This window comes from Papaver somniferum, unplaced genomic scaffold (assembly GCF_003573695.1).
Source record: "Papaver somniferum cultivar HN1 unplaced genomic scaffold, ASM357369v1 unplaced-scaffold_10, whole genome shotgun sequence".
Lineage (NCBI taxonomy): Eukaryota > Viridiplantae > Streptophyta > Magnoliopsida > Ranunculales > Papaveraceae > Papaver > Papaver somniferum.
In genome coordinates, this window is record NW_020618825.1 from 2817201 (window position 1) to 2838200 (window position 21000).

The window sequence follows — 21000 nt, forward strand, 5'->3', positions numbered from 1 at the left end:
AAGGAAAGAATGGAAGAAAGACACTAATCCTTCTTCAAATTTCGATACCCATTTTTGATGACAAGGAAATTAAATTTGCTGAACTTCCCTGTTATTCAAGATACTACCTTAAGAAATATGGGTAGTAGAGAAAGTATGAGCACCATGTAAACATCTCATTAATTTCAATGTACTGATAAACATCAAACCAAAAAAAATGTTGATAGGTGCGAAAATGAAGATTTTAATTTTGTAACGGAAGAAATATGAGCGGATCTCCCCGCTCTGATACCATAATAAATTATGGGTATCAAGGTTTCATAGATCGGAAAACAGAAATCAAAGAAGATAATGTTTAAAGTGGTTCGGCACTAACGCCTACGTCCACTGATAGAACCCCGAAGGGTGAATTTGATTGATCTCCAGAGTTTGATAATTCTGGGATGACTTTACATTTACATTCACGCTCTTATTTATAGTGTGATATGACTAAACCTAAGAAGATAATACCTTAACTAAAATATCTTGACTAGGTAAATATTTAGGAAAATATAAAGATTACATTTAATAATTTTGATCTTGTAATCTGTAATTATCTTCTAATATCTTTTCTTCATGGACATTGCACGGACACCTCGGTATCTTCTCTTCACGTACGGTTACCTTGATATCTTGTATATGGGGAATATATTTCAACATACAAAATATATATAGACCGAATCGGGGATCAACCTATAATTGTGTTTATCCTATGAATACTGCCAAGGAAGTATGGATGGAATCGGGGGAGTGAAGAAATTCATAGTTCCTCGATTCTTGGACTTGAAGATGATACATATCAAGTTTGTCATGGCGCAAGTACAAGAATTTCAAATCATACTACATGAACTGAAAGCAGAGATGATGACTCTAAGTGAATCAAGTAGCAGCCTTAATTGAGAAATTACCCCCTTCGTGGAAGGAGTTTAACAAGTATCTCAAATATAAAACCAAGGAAATGAACTTGGAGAGTTTGATATTCAGGCTCCAAATTGAAGAGGATAACGGTATTGCTGAAAAGAAAAATGAGAATTGTTGACGATCTTAAAGTCAATATGGTGGAAGAAACCAGTTGAAAGAAAAGAAAATGGAAAAATAATGGAGCAAACGAAGGCAAAGAGAAGAAAAAGAAGTGTGATGGTGAATGTTTAGCCTGTGGCAAAAAAGGCCACTATGCGAAAGATTGTCGAGGAACAACATGGAGAAGAAAACCAACGCAGTGAAGATGAAACAGAAGTTCACATGGTGTCAATGCGCTACTCCGCAATACATGTCATCAGTTATGAAAGTGTTGTGTGAAAGTGTTATTTAGTGTCATTTTAAAATTGAACCAAAATGTAACCCTAACAGATGAGGCAGCTGGAAATATAAGAAATGTGCTTGGAAGCATACTTGATGTGGCCAGAAACTAACCGTAACCTCTGACAATATCTTTGAACATTCACTGTTACATCGCATGGTCAGCTATTATGATCACAAAAACTGGACTGCTAGCATTGATCTTTTATTGTAATGCATCTAAATATTTTTTGAACGCACTTGTTTGAATACATACATACATCAAATAATTAAAGTGAACCAAGTTGTTACTATTTCAAAAAGCAAAATGTTCTGCAGCAAAACGTACCAAATAAAATGTACCAAAACTTACAAACCATACAAAATTATGAAAGTAAACTTGTAAAGAGCTACGGTAGCTCAAACCAGATTCGGTCTACCTAATTCACAGTCAAATGTAAAGGTTTCACAAATAAAATCTCTTTGGGGGGGCAAAAAATGGCTTCATGCAAGACTCGAGGGAAAATCTTTCAGCTAAATGGGATTTTCAAATCTGCAACTCCCTCAATGGCTTCAAAAATGAAACATCTCCAGCAGTTGGATCATTCTTCTTCTTGTGGGAGGTTGTTCTCCTTTTCTTCAGATTCAAAAAACTCTCCCTTGCCCTTCTTCTTCTTCTTCTTCTTCTTCTTCTTCTTCTTCTTCTTCTTCTTCTTCTTCTTCTTCTTCTTCTTCTTCTTCTTCTTCTTCTTCTTCTTCTTCTTCTTCTTCTTCTTCTTCTTCTTCTTCTTCTTCTTCTTTGCTACCTTAGTGAAGTACTTGCCATCAAACTTACCAGAATTAACCCCTGGGATATAACCTTGGACGAAGTTATTCCAAATTCCAATAACATATGCTTGGTCAACGCACCTTAATTAGAGGATAACCGTTTAGACCTTGCGTTTGTTAACCAATGGCATCATCTGCTGGGTAAAACTTTTGTGCTTTGACAGCTTCTGCGGCAGGTTCATGCTCTGGACAACTGGTTTTACTTACAGTCACAAGGTTGACATTCGAAGCGGCTGCATTCATGCAGAAAACCACATCCCGCCGCGGCCAGCATACAAGTCAAGTAGGGATTGCAAACACCCCTACTTGACCTATATGCTAGTTGGCTGTGATTATAAGAAAAGACTATGTTTAGCATTTAGCTGGACTTTCTTGATGACATTAACGAGAAACCTTGGGATGGAGCGATGAAGCAGCTTAAGGATTTTGGTAGAAACTGCTAGTTTCCTCTCTTATAAACCCTATTTATTATCTATTTATACATATGATATATAGAACCCTAACAGCATTTAGATTCTCCAACGGATCTTCCGGGTCGATTTGCAATGAAGACATCTTAATTTGCTGATTTGTAAAATCAGATTTTCCATGAATTTAGGAGTTTCAATTTTAAAAAACAATCTCCGTGAATATTAGAAAATGTGGTAGTGTATAATTGTCATACCTTCATTGGAGGAGCAGTAGAAATTAGTTATTTTATTTGATTGTTGAAATCTTCTTGGAGACCCTGAAATTGGATATATATCCATATCTGGGATGCATTATCTTCACGTTAATATAGGAAGATCACATTCACCCTTTAGCGAAGAATACAGAGAAAATTAGGCGCAGACTCAAAAAAAAATAATATTTTCATTGTCAGGCCCGCATTTAATTTTTAGTTCCATGACATCCATAGTTATATGAAATTATCAAAAATGTCTACACGACGGATTATGCATCCGCATGACGGATAATGCATCAGGGGTATAATTGGCAACGCAACTTGGATATAAAAAATCTAACAATCCGCGCCTTGGAATTTTACAAATTTTATAACGTTGGAAATCTTTTTAAGAGAGCTACACAACGAGTACAAACAAGAATATCAAATTTTTGTTTTTCACGAAAAAATCGGAGGTGATCATCATTTTAGGCAAAATTTTCGAAAACTTGATACATAACCATTATACAACCACCAAAAAAGATGCATAACACATTCTGCAGACGCATAACGAATTATGCAACCATTTTCTCCACTGCATAATAAATTATGCATTTGGATAACAAAGTTATGCATCTATAACAAGTTATGTAACCATTGTTTTGGTTGATTTTAGTGCGTACATAAAAAAAATTGATGCGTAGTGCAGTATGTATCAATATTTACGAATGCATTTCAGGTTATGCATCTATTTTCTCGATGCATAAAAGATTGTGCAATAATTTTCTTGATGCATAATGCATTATGCAGTCATATTTTCGGATGCACAACAGGTTATGCATCCATTTTTCACGACTGCATAACATGTTATGTAGATATTATTGTAGGTGCATGACAAGTCATGCATCCTTATTTTTTGTTGGTTTCAACACTAAGAAAAAGGTAGCTGCATAACGTGTTATGCAACCGTTTTCTGGACTGCATAACAAGTTATGCAAAAAAAAAATAGCTGCAGAACGTGTTATGCAACCAATTTCGAGAATGAATATCAAGTTATTGCAATAAATTTTGTAGATGCATAACCTGTTATGCATCACTATTTACACCTCCATTTTGTTTTAAATGCACGTCACACTCACACCAAACCCATTTGCACTTCCATCTTCTTTGCCTTGCCACTACAACATCCTTTTAGCTCCATTTTCTTTTAAATGCATAACCAATTGAAACCGACATCAACACCACCATTCCTAACTCACTTCACTGATCCATTCATCAATTCATTTTTTCATAGCTCAATCATGACAGCAACCACCATTCCAAATGCAACATCTCATACATTTTAATCTCTTTACATGTGACACTCGAGTAAATTCTTTTGTCAAATGAGTGAATTACGAACATTCTTGGCCTCTGTGACAAAAAAGTAAACCAAACACGAGCTCCATGACAATTCACTCTTCATACAACTCATAGTACCTTGAAAATCTACCCAAAGTCCAATAAACTCGTACCCATTCTCTGTTTCTTGTTTCTGGTCTCCCAAACTACATCCACGAACCATTCAGGCCCAAGAGCTAGCCATTGTTGTAACCTGGTTGCACAAAAGCCAGTCAGTCCTTTTCTCGAACATGTTGTTGGCATTGTATACCAAGGCTTGCTGTTAACATTCTTCTCTTTGTATCGGTCTCCAATTCCCTGGAAACACGATTTTAGTACAAACCTATAATTCCTCATCATCAAAAAACAATATACCACACATTAATCTCATCATTTATCATCACAACTCAATGGCAGCAATTGCTTCTTCTTCACTGACTTTTCTTGGCTTAAAACTCTGACCGAAACTGCAGTATATTCAACTTCTTCACCCCATCTCTGGCACAAAACAAACTCAAATGCTCATACCAAGATTCCATTTCATTCTTAACTTCGATTTCATTTCCTAATCTGGCAGGGACATGGCACCAGAACAAGGTCTTCTTCTCTATTTTCTCGGCAGTGAAACTTGGTTTTCAAAACCAAATAGATTCGACCCGACCTCTGTGTCCATATCGGCGTCAATTACTTTGATATCATTGAATATTCTTGTAATCTCTCTTCAATAATTGAATCGGCGTCAGATCTATATCTTGTCTGAACCTTATAAGATCTCGTCTCCAACCCTCATGCTCATGGTTTGATATAAATCGAACTTTACTTGAGAAATAAACTCCAACAACCAAAAAGATTATAGTTTCTTCCTTAGTTAAAAGGGAGAAACAAGATTTAAGCTTACCGGCATGGAGAAAAAAATGAATAACAGAATTTCAGAAACTATGGATGTTGGAGTAATTTTTTTTCCAAAAATTGGGTGCGTGCGTTAAGTTTTACGCCCGTGGGTTTCATAGCGCAGAAATCTGACAAAATGGATCTCACAATAGTTTTCACAAGAAATATACTCCCGTAAGTTTTTTGCTGGATCCATCAAATAGAAAAGGACTTTATCCCAAGAGTATTATAGTTCTATACCCGCTTATTTAAAACCTCACAGTTGTACACAGACTAGCCAGGTTTATCCCTCTTAACTACATGGATCCACTTGCAGTTGGTTCATTTGGGTCTGTAGTTTACTGCTTTTTTATGTAATCTGCATGCTTCTCTTAGAGTGCAGTCTTGGTCAGTTTTTTTCCTTTTCGTCTGCAGTCTTGTGTCTGTATCTCGCTTTTTGTTTTAGCAAGAGCTTTCTTTTAATATAACCTTCACTTTCGGAAAAAGAAAAAACTACATGGATCCACAAGGATGATGAAAACATCCTACCATGCATGCATAGCATATGAACCTTTTTATTAGTAATTTACTTTATTCTTGTTATCTTATATTCGATTGTTTAAAAGTGTCATAGCTGTATTTTTCATTTTCTTGTTGCTGGAGAGGTTGCTGAATCACAGTCATCAATTAGTCCCCAAAAACAAGCTAAGCTCAGTGCAAAATTTTGCGAAACTTGTATTTTGCAGCATTGCAGCTACGGAATTCACACCATACCAAATAATTAAGGAGCCCACAATACATCAGAAATGGTTGTAGATATTAAGTAGCTACTTTTGGTCCACGCTTGCTTCCATATTACGCCACATATAGAATTTAGGAATGAATCCAGCTTTGGAAATTGAATCCTTTGTGAATCACGATGAACTGATATTAAGAAACTCCCCGCAATATAGAATACGCTCACTACACCAAATTCATGTTTGGTTTACCCATTTAGGGTTTTATGTTTGCTGACTATAAATAGCCATTTTCTTTGACATTGTAATTGTTTTCTTCTTTTGGGTTCTATTACCGGAATGGATTGTCCGCGTTTATTTTATTTCAAATCATTTTCATTGTGCTGTATCATTCATACACGCAACGAATTCAAGGAAACACGTACGTGAAGCAAATTTTCCACGTAATTCAGCTTTAAGCATTCTAGGAAGTACTAGAATAAAATTAACCAACCCTGAAGATCAATTCGGGAGCCAGAGTTAGTGATGATCATTGAATATACAATCATATGAAATTATAAGGAGAGAAAAAGAGAGTGGTAGTAACCCGCTAGTTCTTCATCAAATTAATCAAGTTGTCTATACTAGATGGATCTCCTCCTCGCTGTTCGTCTCTTTGAATAAAATCTACAAACAGGTAATGGAGAAACGAGAGGGATTTGAGATCATAGGTAAGAAACTCCTTCACTTGTGGGCAGTTGAAGATGACTAACGTCTGAAGTGAAGTCCACCCTCGTAAATTCGGAGGAAGATGCTTAAGAACTGGGCTGTCGTAAAATCGCAATTTCTGAAGTGAGCCAAACGTAGCAACCACGTTCTCATCATTCCCATCATCATTTTCACCAAAGCCTTCGAACTGTTTGCACCCGTCAATTACCAGAACTAGAAGATTGCGATTGTTTTGGAGTATGCTTGTAGGGAAGTATATAAGCTCCTCAATATTCACCAAAAATAGTTGTGTGAGAGATGTCTGAACAACTGAGCATACTAGCTTGGGGTCGACCTTCTTTAATTCCAAATACAACAGACAAGGAAATGAAGGGATTTTCGCTAAACTTTTGCAGCCACTAATCCTCAGATCCTGAAGATAAGATGGAAATGAATCACACAACTCTTCTAGAAAGAACATATCAGTAAGTTTGAGTTGAACTAAGGAAGGAAATCCGCCAATATCCAAACTCTTCAAAGACATTCCTCCAAGCTCAAGAAACCTGAGACGCGGCAGCTGCCGAATAGCTTCTGCTGGAAGTTGTTTAATTCCCTTGCAGTTATCAAGCACCAGCATATCCAAATGAGGAAGAGTACCAGATGGAAGAGCACACATCCACTTGGGAAAGTCACTCCCCATGAAATTTCGTATCATCAGATATCTCAAACTCGTGGGAGGTTGGAGAGCTTCAAATACTCGAAGATTATTCAACTGTTTCTTGTCCCAACTCATCATACCCGACTCGTCTTCTTCATCTTCTGTTTCATTCCAACTTAGTATCAGTTGACAAAGGTTCTGTTTTCCTTTCAAATTTGCTCTCGCAGCATCTGTTGGGTCTTTCACGTTCCTAAGATTTATAATAGCAAGCATCTCAAGAAAGTTCAGACTTCCTAACTCTTCAATACCATGCACGTTACTTCTTTCAGCTTCATTTACTAGTTTTGCCGGCACCGAGTAAGTCAACTTTTTAACGCGAACTAGTTTCCCGACCCCCAATATCATCGGGCCATAACTTCTCCAGTTGTACATAAATATTCTAAGTTTTGTCCAATTTTTGACATCTTTGGGAAGCTCACAGTTGAAAAGATAAAGAAACTCAAGGTTGATCAGGTTAGCACAAGACTCTGGTAATACTTCGACCTGGGTACCTTCTAGATCAAGGGACCTTAATTGGGTTAATTCTCCGATATCTCCTGGTAATGCTTTCAGTAATGGACAGTTTTTGAAACCAAATATCCTCAGATTGCTAAGACCTGCCACAAACTCTGGTAAGGCTTTTAAGTTTCTGCAAGTGTTGACGTCTAATGTTTGCAAATTGGAGAGGGTGGCGACAGAAGCAGGTAATTCTTCAATTGGGTTGAATGACAGATTTAGAAATCTTAGATTTTTTAGACCAGAGATAGAGTCAGGAATGACTTTTAATTCGCAATTCTTGAGATCCAATGTTTGCAAATTAAAAAGGCTTGTGACAGAATCAGGTAGTTCTACCATATCCGTGAAAGAGACTTCAAGATATCTTAGTTTTTGTAATGCTTGAATGTTCCTAAGAAGAATTTGAACACCGATACCCATGTTATTCAACACCAACGTCTCCAAATTATAAAGTTTGTTGATAGATTGATCATTCTTTACTTCCCTAAGATCAAGACTGGTGAGGCGGAGGTACCTTAAATGTTTTAGCATACCCAAAGAACGCCACTTTGGACGAGCACTATAATTTGCTAAACCACTACCCACATGTAAGACACGTAAGTGATTATTTTCGAAGAGTATAAAAGGATCCATGAGGTTTGAACTTTGAGGGATAAAAAGTGTCCGCAACTTCTTAGCATTACTTAAGCGTTTCAGAAATGTTGATAGTGATAAATCTACATCTGATATTAACTGTAACCGACGTATTTTAGAAATATGATTCAACTCACTCACCTTGAGAGACGCCAGTTCCTGATCCCCAAAAACAGCTTGTGCGAGATCATGGACGAGATCATGCATCTTGCATGTCTTTATGTCATCCAATAAATTCTTTTGCACACCATCTAAAAATGAACTCCATATCAAACTCTCAAAATATTCATTCGCAACGTCTTCAATCGATTTTCCGTTCCCCACTTTACAAGCGTTCAGAAATCCTTCTGCTATCCATAGCTGAACAAGTTCTACTCTACTTATCTCCCAATCTTTGGGAAATATAGAGCAGTAGGAGAAACATTGTTTCAACTCGGGGGACAAGTTATCATAGCTCAATTTTAGTATTGGCATGATATTGCTTTGACTCTCTGGTGTATTCCAAATATCATTTTCTTGAATAGACAACCAATTGCCTTCTTCATTTCTTGAGCGCATTAGACCTCCCAGGAACTTTGCTGCAAGTGGTAAACCGCTGCATTTTCTTGCTATCTCTCGCCCTATTCTAGTCATGTTTGTCGTCTTTAGCGCTCCACCCGGACCAAATGCTTTTCTCTCAATAATAGACCAACATGTATCATCTTGTAATTTTTCCAATTTGTAAGGAGGAATACTCAGCTTCACAACATTTGCAACCTGAGTTTTACGAGTAGTGACTAATATTTTACTTCCTTCAGCACCAACAAGCAAGGGGCTACAGAGTCTCTCCCATTTCTCGGAAATTTCGTTCCATAAATCATCAAGTACTAGCAAATATCTCTTCCCATTTAGTTGTTCTCGAACTTTATTTACTAGTACGTCGAAGTTTGATAAAGTATCAAACTTATTCTGAGTTGAGGACTCCATAATTTTTGTTAAGAGCTTTTCCACATCAAAATCTTCAGATACATGCACCCATATCTTTAGCTCAAAATGCTTATTTACCAACTCATCTTTGTAGACGAGCTGAGCTAGACTTGTTTTACCAAGTCCTCCCATCCCAACTATGGATATGACAGAGACCTTTTCTGGATTGCTACCAGATGATGATGGGATGACTTCGGTTAGCATATTAATTATTCTTTCCTTTTCATCCTCCCGTCCTATAATGTCCGACTCATTAACAGAGGATGCGGTTTGTTGGCTCCGGTGCTCGGTGATTTCTTCAGGGAGAATAGAGCTAGCAGGTGTAGTTTGCAAGTGAAAACTACTCATATCTTTGGTAATTGCATCTAACCTCTGATTGATATGTTTGATTTTCCTGGACATCTGGTAATGAAATCCAAGTGGGTTGGCAGATGAAACGAAATCACGAGCCTTATGCTTCAAGTTGTTCCCCCTTACGCACATACGCATGGTTTCGTAGGAAAACTCATCCATCACATCATCCGCATCATAAGCAACATCTTTAAGCCTTCTCAGCCAAAGTCTTACAACTTCTTCAGTCACTTGCCTCTTCTCCGCATCAGCTAGCACAGCAAGAATCATCTCTAAAGTGTCTTGAAGATTTTTCAGTTCATCTTTGACACCCCATGCCAAATTAATCTCTTGGGAAATAATGAGAACCAATTTTTTTAATATTTCTGTTACACCATTAGTAAGAATCCCTTCAATGATCGCCATAAAGATATTTGTATTTTGAGGATTTGGAAATCAAAAAAAGAGAGAAATTTCAGAAACTATAAACTTAATTTGCAATTGATGTTGAAGAGTAAAGTTGCAATATACTAGCTGTGAGTTGAACGATATATCTCTAATCTGAATAGAGGACTCACCACCATACAAGAATTGTGTGGTCTATATTCAGTACCACTCACTGACTAGTCGTTATCAATACATAGCTGTAATATTTTTGATTTCACATTATTAAAGTAGAAACTATTCTTTCAATTATTCAGCTGAATATATAGAGACCCACTATATTTTGTCTTTCAAACTTTAACGAGTCTTATCCTTTAAATGCAAGATATTTTGTTTAAAAGGACAATCACTGAAAACCCACCCATTTGCCAGGCCAGTTCTATATGGTAAAAGAACTAAGTGATCGAGTCTCAACCGAACGGTAGAGAACCCTAGCAGTCGACACTCGTGGCCCTCCAATTGGAGGGATATGGGGGCACATGGTAGCAGGGGACAGGGGATTCAGAGCCCATTTTGATATGTTTGTACAATCTTGAAATTTAAGCGCATTTGACACCTTATAATCAAGAAATTACTACCTTGTCGCTATCAACACCACCGTTATAATCATCAGCTGCAAATTGATAAAATTTCGAATGCACATACACATACATCGGTAAAACCAAGTTGTTTCTATTTCAAAAAAGAAAAAATATTCTGCAGCAAAACGTCGATCATTGAAAGTCGAATTGTACCAAAATTATGAAAATAAACTTATAAAGAGGTACGCTAGCTCAAACCAGATTCGATCTACCTAAGGCAGTCAAATGTAAAGGTTTCGCAAATAAAAAACTCTTTGAAAGGGGCAAAAATTGGCTTCATGCTGGACTTGAGGGAAAATCTTCAACTAAATAGGTCTTTAAGTCAGCAACTCCCTCAATGGCCTTCAACAATGAAGCATCTCCAGCCGTTTGATCATCCTTCTTGTCTTGTGGGAGGTTGGTCTCCTTTTCTTCAGATTCGAAAAACTCTCCCCCACCCTTCTTCATCTTCTTTTCTGTTGACTTAGTTAAGGACTTGCCATCAAACTTACCAGAATTAACTCCATGAGATATCAACACTTGGTCAACACGCCTTAGAGGAACACCGACACCGTTAAGACCTTGCGTTTGTTACGGCATGGCATCATCTGCTGGGTAAAACTTTTCTTCTTTTACAGCTGCTACGGCAGGTTCATGCTTTGGAAAATAAATTTTACTTACAGTCACGAGGTTGACCTTCGAAGCGGCAGCACCGATGCAGAACCACATACTGCCGCAGCAGCAAAACCCCTACTTGACCTATATGATACCTGGCTGTGACCGTAAAAGACATTACTGTTTGGCATTTAGCAGGGCTCTTGATATAAACGAGAAACCTTGGGATCATGGAGAGATAAAGAAGCTTAAAAGATTTTGGTAGAACTGTTATACTATGCTCTCGTAAACCCTATTATTATTTATACACATGATATATAGAACCCTAACAGCATCTCCAACGGATCCTCGGGTCGATATGCAGTGAAGATTATTTTTCTGATTTGTAAAATCAGATTTTCCTTAAGTTTAGGAGTTTTAATTTCAAAAAAAGAAAAAAAAATCTCGGTGGTGTACACTTGTCGTGCCTTCATTGGAGGAGCTGTAAAAATTCGTTAATTTCAACCTCTGGAAACTAGATTTATCCAAATCTCGGATGCATTATATCTTCACATTAATATGAGTCTTGATACATCGACCGAAACTCAGCACCGAAATGGGCACCGAGAGGGGATCGGACGGTCAGAAATATCCCCTCTCTGCATTGGGATAGGGGTGGGGCATGAGTGGTCCCACCACCCCTCACATACTTTTTCACAGGGCATCCTTGGTCATTTTTGCATTGATATAGGAGATCATTCTCCCGTTGGAGATACTCTAAAATTAGGGAAGAACAATATTTTTGTTAATTATTTTTTGGCTCACGGATCAACTGGATCCGTCAAATCGAAAAGGACTTTATCCCCAATAAGATAGAACCAAATCCATACCCGTTATATTAAACCCCACAGCTAGTTTGTGCACAGAATAGATAGACTAGCCAGGTCTAGCCCGGAATTCGCAGCCATTAGTCCCCTAAAAGTAAAACAAGGCAAGTTCAGTGCGAAAATTCGCGAAACTTTGTATATTTGTAGGCTTGCAGCTACGGAATTCACAACTACCAAATAAGGCCGCAAGACATCAAGCATGGATGCATCAAGTATTGCTGCTTTTGGTCCAAGCTTGCTTTCCATATTACGTCACTTATAGACTTTAGGAATGAACTCAATTTTGGAAATTGAATCCTCCGTGACGATGAAACTGATACTCCCTCCGTTTCCGAAAAAGAGATACTTTCACTTTTTCAATTTGACCTATTTTTAGGCTAAAATGAAAAATAGGCCAAAATGATAAAGTGAAAGTATCTCTTTTCCAAAAACAGAGAAAGTATTAAGAAACTCATCATAAAAAAAAACATACTCAGACCGTGATATCCTTTCCTTTTCCCATCCTGACTTCAAAAACTTCCAAGCCTATATAAAAAGCTCACCTACACTTTCGGAACCACACCGATCGTATCTCTGAAATTCTTCTTCCAAACCCCTTCTTCAACAAAACCTAACAATCTCAGCAATGGTTGTTATCTCTGAAATCGAAGAAGACGAAAAGAGCATTATTCATCAAGAGATCGTACAAGAGAAGAAACCTTCATATTCAACTTATTCTTCTTCTTCTGGTAATGATAAGACTGCTAAGAAAGAAGAATCTAGTAAGAGAGTTCCAAATAAAGGTAATGGCACGGATATGGAAAACTATTTTTGGACTCAAACCCTACAAGAGGTTACTATCAGTATTCCTGTGCCCCAAGGAGCCAAATCAAAATCTGTTAGCTGCGAGATCAAAAAGAACCATTGAAAGGACAACCTTGTATTATAGATGCAGATTTCTTCCAATCTGTCAATGTGGATGATTGTTTCTGGAGCAACGAAAATTCAAAGTTGATATCTATTCTTTTGACCAAGCAGAATCGAAAGGACAGGTGGAAATATCTTGTGAAAGGTGAACCTGAAGTTGATATACACAAAAAGTTGAACCTGAAACCACCAAGCTCTCTGACTTGGATCCTGAAACTCGGTCAGTTGTTGAGAAGATGATGTTTGATCAGCGTCAGAAGCAGATGGGTCTACCAACAAGCCAGGAGACAGATCAGCAAGAGATGATGAAGAAATTAATGGCTCAGCATCCGGATGTGGATTTCTCCGGAATGAAAACTGCTTAGAGAGGGTGCTCAGTTGTAGCATATTAAGATAGATTAGTTCGTGGCGGCATTATTTTTTGGAAAATTTGATGTTTGGTCCTAAGCCCATATATTTAGTTATAATAGGGTCCAACCGGGTTTTAGACTTATCACTAGGTCCATAATATTTTGAAAAGAGCAAAATGACGAGCTTACCCTAGTAGTTACCACGTGTGAAGAATGCACCCACTATCTATTCCCGTACAAAACCGCTAAAACGGTCAGAAAAATCATTAATGTTTATAACGTTACACAGAGAAACTGAAATCTTAACATAGAAAATTCAAAGAGAATCTCAATCATTTTGAGATATCCATATTCTAACAAAACAGATCTCAAAGTTCATTCGCAATCATACGATTTCCCTTTGAAAACAACGTCTGATTCAGAGAAAAATCTAAAAACCTAATAATGGTTACAAGAAAAATCAAAAGAACAATCAGAGAAGAAGAAATAATAAGAGATGATAGTACTTCTCTTAGGTCATCAGAAGAAGAATCAGGAATTTCAAGACGAAAATCAAAGAGGAAAAAGAGTAACAAGGTTGAAACACCGAAATCGAAGAAAAAAACTTCAAAAAGTTCATCGGACGATGAATATACAGATGTACTAAAAAGAAAACGAAGAAAACCGAGTAACAACGCACCAATTCAGAAAAAAGGTACTATTTCTAACACTTTCAGTATATTTTTTTGTTTCGGGGACATAGATCCACCAGTACATATTAGAAGTACTGGTTAAAAATTTATGAAAACCTATCAGAGTTTACATGCAACTTCTACTTTGTGTTTCTAGCACTTAGAATTGGCAGTACATAATTATAAAGCTGTAGAATAAGAATCAAAAGTGATATGCAATGTGTTTCATTTTATTTCTGATACATATAGCCAGCAGTACATATATCAAATACTGAGGTTTTTTCTTAATTAGGTTGTTTTTTGGCAGTACATAAGTCCAGTAGTGAATGGGTAACATTGTTTATGTGTCTATTTACCACTGTTTGTGTTTCTGGCACATAATTGGCAGTACATAACTAAAAAACTGAGACATTGTAGTGTTTATGTACTCTAAATTCATCTGTTTCTTTGTTTATGTGATAATGATATTTGGATATGAAGTACATAAGGCCAATAGTGATTGATTGTGCTTCTGAGATGATGAATGTGTAGTCCATAAATGTTGTACTGAAATAAAACCAATTAAATTTTGCAGGTAAGGTTGTGCCAAAATCTGTTAGGACGTTGTATAGGTCTGGTTTCACAGCATTACATAGCCTGGTTGCCAGAATGAAGGCGAGTAAATATACTTTGAGTGAAGCCACATTGGAAAAGATAGCCGAATCTTCTTATGGACAGATGTTTTTGATGTTCTGGCACACTAAGTACTCAGAAAGTCATTGGGAAAAGTTGGAAGGTGCAGTGAAAAAGTACTTGAAGTGTTACAAAAGGGGTCGAGTCAAGAATGAGCTCACATTTGAGTTTGTTAGAAGAGGTGAAACACACATTATCACGTCGACACCAGAAAAAATGGGTGTAATGTTTGGAATGCCAAGAATGGCAGGAAGAAGAACTGATGACACCTTTATGATGGTAGGTGGTGGATGGAGGCAGAAACCATTCTACATTAGACACTTTGGTGATAGCAACACGGTTACAAGACCAATGCTACAAGATTCCATCTTGAAACTGCTCAAGCGTACTGGTATCAAGAATTGTAAATCTGAAGGTGGCGAAGACAGTGATGATGACAATGATGAACAAGTAACCGATAGTGAAGATGATGAAGATATGGAGTACAGGATACCAAGAGTAGAAACTGAACAAACAATTGAAGATATGGTTAAGCTATTATGCCTGTTTATGTGTATTACTTTGTTTTTTACAACAAAAGATGCTCATAAACTCAAAGAAAAGTACTTTGGTTTAGTTGATGATCTTGAGAAGTCAATGAATGTATCTTGGCCTGACTTGATACATAGTTTCTTAGAGAAGAAAATCAATCAGAACTACAACACTCCCGAGGACATCACTGGTTGTGTCGTCTATTTGTTGGTATCGATCATCTAGTACAAGCTTTTTTTTTTTTCCAAGTACATATTTACTCTACTGTCATTTAAGTTTCTGTATTTGATTCTATTGATGTTATTTTTGTCATAGTTGTTGTATGCGGAGCATACTCACTTGGTGAAACCACACTACACCTCCGATTCGAAACGGTTATTGAGCGTTACGAATTGGGGTTGTAACTACTCCAGACCGTTACGAAAAGGGGTGCTACAATTTTTTTGTAACGGCCCAGCAGCCGTTACGATTTTTTTTGTAACGGCTCTTGTAACAGCGAAGAGCCGTTACTACGTGGCACTGTCGTAACATGCGAGAGCCGTTACGAATTTATTTAGTAACAGAACGTTGTAACAAGCTGAGGCCGTTACGAATTTTTTGCAACAGTAAAAAAATTACTGCCGGTCAACCTTGACCTGGTCAAAATCAGTCAGCAATGACCAATTTTGACCAGGTCAAGGTTGACCGGCAGTTCATTCTCGGCCGGAATACGCCGGAATTCAAAATAACCACCTGCATACACCTTTCGTTTATCCTTCACAATCAACAATATTTTTCAATCAATTCATACTATACCTAATCAATTCATATCTACACATTCATATATAAAAACACAAATTTTTCTAAGTATCAATTTTTTTTTGTTAAGTATCAAATTCTGAGGGAATACATAGACAAAAATTTACTAAGTTTCAAAGTTCAGTTCATAGAAACTTAAAAAACTTTCGAAGTTCCTAACTTATATCTAAGTTTTCCCATGTCATAGGCTAACAGAAACACAAACACGACTCACATAAAAGCCTTCTCATGCCGCAGACTGCTGCATCTGAAGCAGGATATACAAAGCTGATGAAATCCAACGTGACAACAGCTATGTATCTTCAATCCGGTGGCCATTGCTCTTACAGGATTTCTCTACCAAGAAAGAAGAAGCTACGCAGTACTTCACCTGCAGACACAAAACACTGTTAACAACGGTTTAACAGCGGAAATACCCTGCACACACCTTTCAATACATTCATAACCACACTCAACAACAATTTCTTCAATCTAAGCAAAAGAACATTCATTCAATTCATCTTAGGTTTATATAACAAAAGAACTGAAATTTCTCGAAGTACCAAACTTTTTTTTTTTTTTGTTAAGTACAAAATTTCTAAAGGAATACATGGAAGGTTCCAAATTTCTAAGGGAACACATACAAACTTACTAACTTCCTACAAAACTTGAATACATGGAACTTACAAATCTTGAAGCTCCTTTGTTCTCCACCCTTTCTGATGAAATAGATCATCATTCATAACCGCAACTAGTTCATTATATCCTTTGCAGGCTTGCTTTGTTGAAATCTTGGGCATCAGAAAACTCGATGTAGGCAATCCTGCAAAATACAACAGGCAACATTATTACGACAAGTAAACTGGAAGAAATAATACTCAAAATACGCAGCAAGTAAATGCAAACAAGCAATAAAAAACAACTCAAAATACGCAGCAAGTAAATCCTCCTCGGAGTACTCTTCGTCATCTTCACATACAACCAAGAAACATATCTTAAACGTTTCAGGAACTCGACAAATAAAACACAACTCAAAATGCACTAACCAGAGCATTTGTAACAAAGACATAATCAACTAGTTAAAAAATCCTAACTACTTATACATTTTAAACAAAAGATCGGGAGAGGAATGTCTCCATATTTTTGATAATGTCAGATGCAATAGTTCGATACATTCCAAGTATTTATCATCATTTTTTATGTTTAAGACAACAGAGTATTACCCATGAGGTATGAGACTCCAATGAAAAGGAAACCCATAATTAGTAACTTATAAAACATATCTCAATGCTAATTCAACTTTGAACAAAAGAAAGAAAGTAATATACTAAGTATTGAAATAGAAACACATAACATAAGAGTTCATGATGATCGCAGTCCACAATGAACTCTGATTTGCATAAACACAACAATCTGGTTAGTTCTTACGCACTTGCAAATCCCGAACGAGTAGAAGGAAAATAAGCATAAAAGTTAATCATGATAAGTCTGCAAGACTAAACATAAGATTCCCCCAATAAATAATGTATTAGTTAAACATGATAGGTAGTAAACTTAGCCGATGTAGTAAAATTAGCCTATTCAGTGACAATTCTAGGACTAATCCTTCAAAAAAGAGATTGATAATTGTGAGGAATATAAACAAGATTGTTGTAGGAAAAAAGCCCATAAAGCATGTACCAGTGTTGCATTTTCATAGCTTCTCAATCCAGGAAGTTCCCTTAAACTACCAACAGCGGTCAAAGAAACTTCTCATTCTCCACCTTGAAAAACATTGCATTAAGCCTGCAATAATATACCAACCACCGATCCCTTAGTACTAAAAACTCTCAACAGTTCACAAAAAAAAAAATCAAATTCATATTAACATATAAATGGATGTAAGTATGTAACTGGAAAACATTAAAGGAATACCAATTTACCCACTTACTCACAACAAACATGTAGCGTTTTAGTTTTGACACAGTAAAACATGTAGCGTGATTGCTCATTTCTGGTGCTCTTTTTGTTACAAGCGGAAACTGAATATGTATTGGTGGATGCAAGACAAGGGGAGGGGGTGCAAGAGATAGAGTCTAGCAAAAAAAAAATTCAACTTCTTCACTGTGATACAAGAGAAACATAAGTGAGTTATATGCTAAGACAACCAATCAGAAGTGATTACACTGGTAAGATAATGTTGATTAACTTCTTTTGCTATCAAGCAGATGTTGAATGAGAGGTCAGACAAATCCATGGAGAAAAGTAACTGTGAAACCATATTAGCATTTGTGAATACCTCTAAGAAGATTGGAGTTAGAAATCTTGATAAGAATCGGCAAACATTGATTTTCCTTGGCCCCCGTCCAACTTCTCTTCTACCTGTATAATGATAAAAGGAAACTCATACAGATGAGGATCAAAAGTGGAAGTGACAGTATATGTGTGGAGTAAGTATAAATTAAGCATTAACAGACTTTGTCTAATTAATACGCATCTAAACAAAAGTTGCAGAGTTTCTTGGTAAGCAAACTTAAGCAATTTGTACAACTTCCACAAATACAAGAATGCAATCAGAAGTTTAAGAATCAGAAACATACTTCTTCTATTTCCTTTTTCTGATTTTCCTTTTCTGATCTCCAAGCAATGTAAAGCAGACGTAACCCGAAAAAAGCATAAATAATGGATATATAACAGCATAAACCAACCATTAGACCAAGAGTTATGACTTCCATTTTGCAGAGAAGAATAAAAACAGTGCAGTTATTGGACAAACACTAAACCGGGCAAGCATCCAAACATAAATGACCAACAACCAACCATCCTCAAACAGTTAAAGGTAAATACCTGTAGCTGCACTATTCGTGTGCTTCCTTGATATCAAATTTGGCACTATCCGACCAAGTCCAGTAGAAAGCACCTACAAATACAGGAATTTGACATTCAGAATACATAACATTGACATGAAACGAAATCCTATTAACAAGCAACTATGAGAAGAAACCAGATGTTAATTCTCTAATCTTTCTCACCTTCACAGATCCAAAATCCAACCAACCAACAAACCAAATCCTTAATTTCAGATTTATACCAAAATATACAAACAAAAGTTGATAAAAGTTTCCAGAGTATTGACTTCATACCAAGAACATTTTGAGTTCTAGTAGCTCTGATGATGATTTCAGTTCTCATAGGAGTAACCCTAACTTGAACACCAGAGTAACCATTTTCAGCAAGCTCTCTATCAAAGAATACTCCTCAGAAACAAACTGTAAATCAGAATCGAAACGATTGATTTCAGCCTCAAAAAATCAGAATAAATCAAACAGGAAGATGGATTGAAGGAGGATTTACCTTTCGTTTCTCACGAAAAAACCAAAAACATCATTCAACAACAACTACAAATCGAAACCAAAATAGGAAGAAAACCCTAATTTAAACATTTTTCCACGAAAATATCAAAACCCTAGTTTTAAAACATGAAATGAAGAAAACATATTAGGGGTTTTGATGTAAAATTAATGGTAAAGATGATACTAATATAGATCTAATGAGAAATTAGGGCTTTTTTCTTCTTCTATTTCTTCTGAAAAAATCACATCGGTGTAGTGATTTGGAGATAACAGCGGCGGAGTGATTTGGATTTGGTTGTTTCTGATGGTGCGGCTGATGGTGGTGGTAGTACAAAGGCGACGAACTTGCAGAGAGGTGGTTTTTCTTCCATGAACTGAAGAAGAATGAAAATGAAAAAGATGGAGGTCGAGTGATAGAAATTTGGGAAGAAAATGAAAAATATTACGAAGGCATGGGAGGAAAAGACATAGCAGGCATGTGAATCGCACACGGATGGGAGGAAATATCCTCTGGTATAACTCATCGTGGTTGGAAACATAATGCCACGCATGTGAATGGCACACGCACATTCTGAAGGTGTTACCACCCTGGTGTGACCAAGCGTGTGACTGGCACGCCTAAAAATATTTCGTAACGGCTTAACACTGTTACGGATTTTTAAAAAAATTAGTAACGTCTTTCGCCTGTTACGAATGTTTTGTAACGGGAAATTCGTAACGGCCCATAAACCGTTACGAATTGCTGTTGCGATTCCGGGAATTTGGTGTAGTGCCAGTGACATTACCAGATGATCGATACCTTCCAAGAGGGGCAAGGTGGAACATCAAAGAAATATTTGTTGAGTTTCTAAAGGATATGGAGGCTTCGCAATACACAGTAAGTCCCTAAGAAAAACAATACATATTACTAGGATAAGTTTTATTTCATTATGCTTCTTGTAGTTTTGGTTTAGGAAACAATGATGCACCAGTACATATCTAAAAAACTGATTAAAGTTGATGAATTTAAGTATAATTATTTGTGTTTTCATAAATAATTATACTTAAATGATTTGTTTTAGGTAGGACACTATCAGAAAAGCAGTTTTCTGATTGACCAAAATGATTGTGTGTGTGTCATATGCACTATTTATTTGAGTACATATATGTTATACTGATACAAAAACTGGTTATATGTGTGCGTTATATGTACTTTTCCAGTTCTCTAAAGAATTTAAGGATGAATATACTATGTATGAAAAAGAAATGTTGAATGAAATTGCTCAAAGGATTCCAGTTGAATAAGTGCCATTGACAGTATATTGGCAAGAAAAATTCGAGGATTTGGAAGTAAAGAATGAAGATTTGAAGCTGACAATTGCAGAAAAATGGTGTGAGTTACAGAGAAGGAAAGAGGACGGCCTCCCCATTGATGTGAGTATCCTAGAAGAGCTTTTGAATGATATATATCACAGAGCTTACCCACCTCCACAACCAAACTCGGGAGAAGAAGAATCTAGCAGTAGCTCTGAAGAAGGGCATGATGATTTAGATGACACCGTTCCATCAGCAACTACTCCCTTGGTAACAGAGGATGAAAAGGAAATTCCGGATGATACCCAAGAAAAGTCGAATGAACAGGGAAATGCTACTCCAACAATGCCTGTTATGGGGGGCTCTGAAGAAAATCTCACACAGTTCGATATTGAAGTTT

At 36.7% G+C, this 21000-nt stretch overlaps 1 protein-coding gene and 1 pseudogene across 1 annotated transcript; one reads left to right on the forward strand and one right to left on the reverse strand.

Moving 5' to 3' along the window:
- Window positions 1-6162: 6162 nt before the first annotated feature.
- On the reverse strand, window positions 6163-10083 carry LOC113326745 (putative disease resistance protein RGA3). The gene has a single exon (XM_026574402.1). It carries the CDS (start codon window positions 10007-10009, stop codon window positions 6344-6346), a length of 3666 nt encoding a protein of 1221 aa, XP_026430187.1. The 5' UTR covers window positions 10010-10083; the 3' UTR covers window positions 6163-6343.
- A 2610-nt stretch (window positions 10084-12693) lies between these two features.
- LOC113326891 lies at window positions 12694-13339 on the forward strand (annotated as a pseudogene).
- Window positions 13340-21000: the final 7661 nt, after the last annotated feature.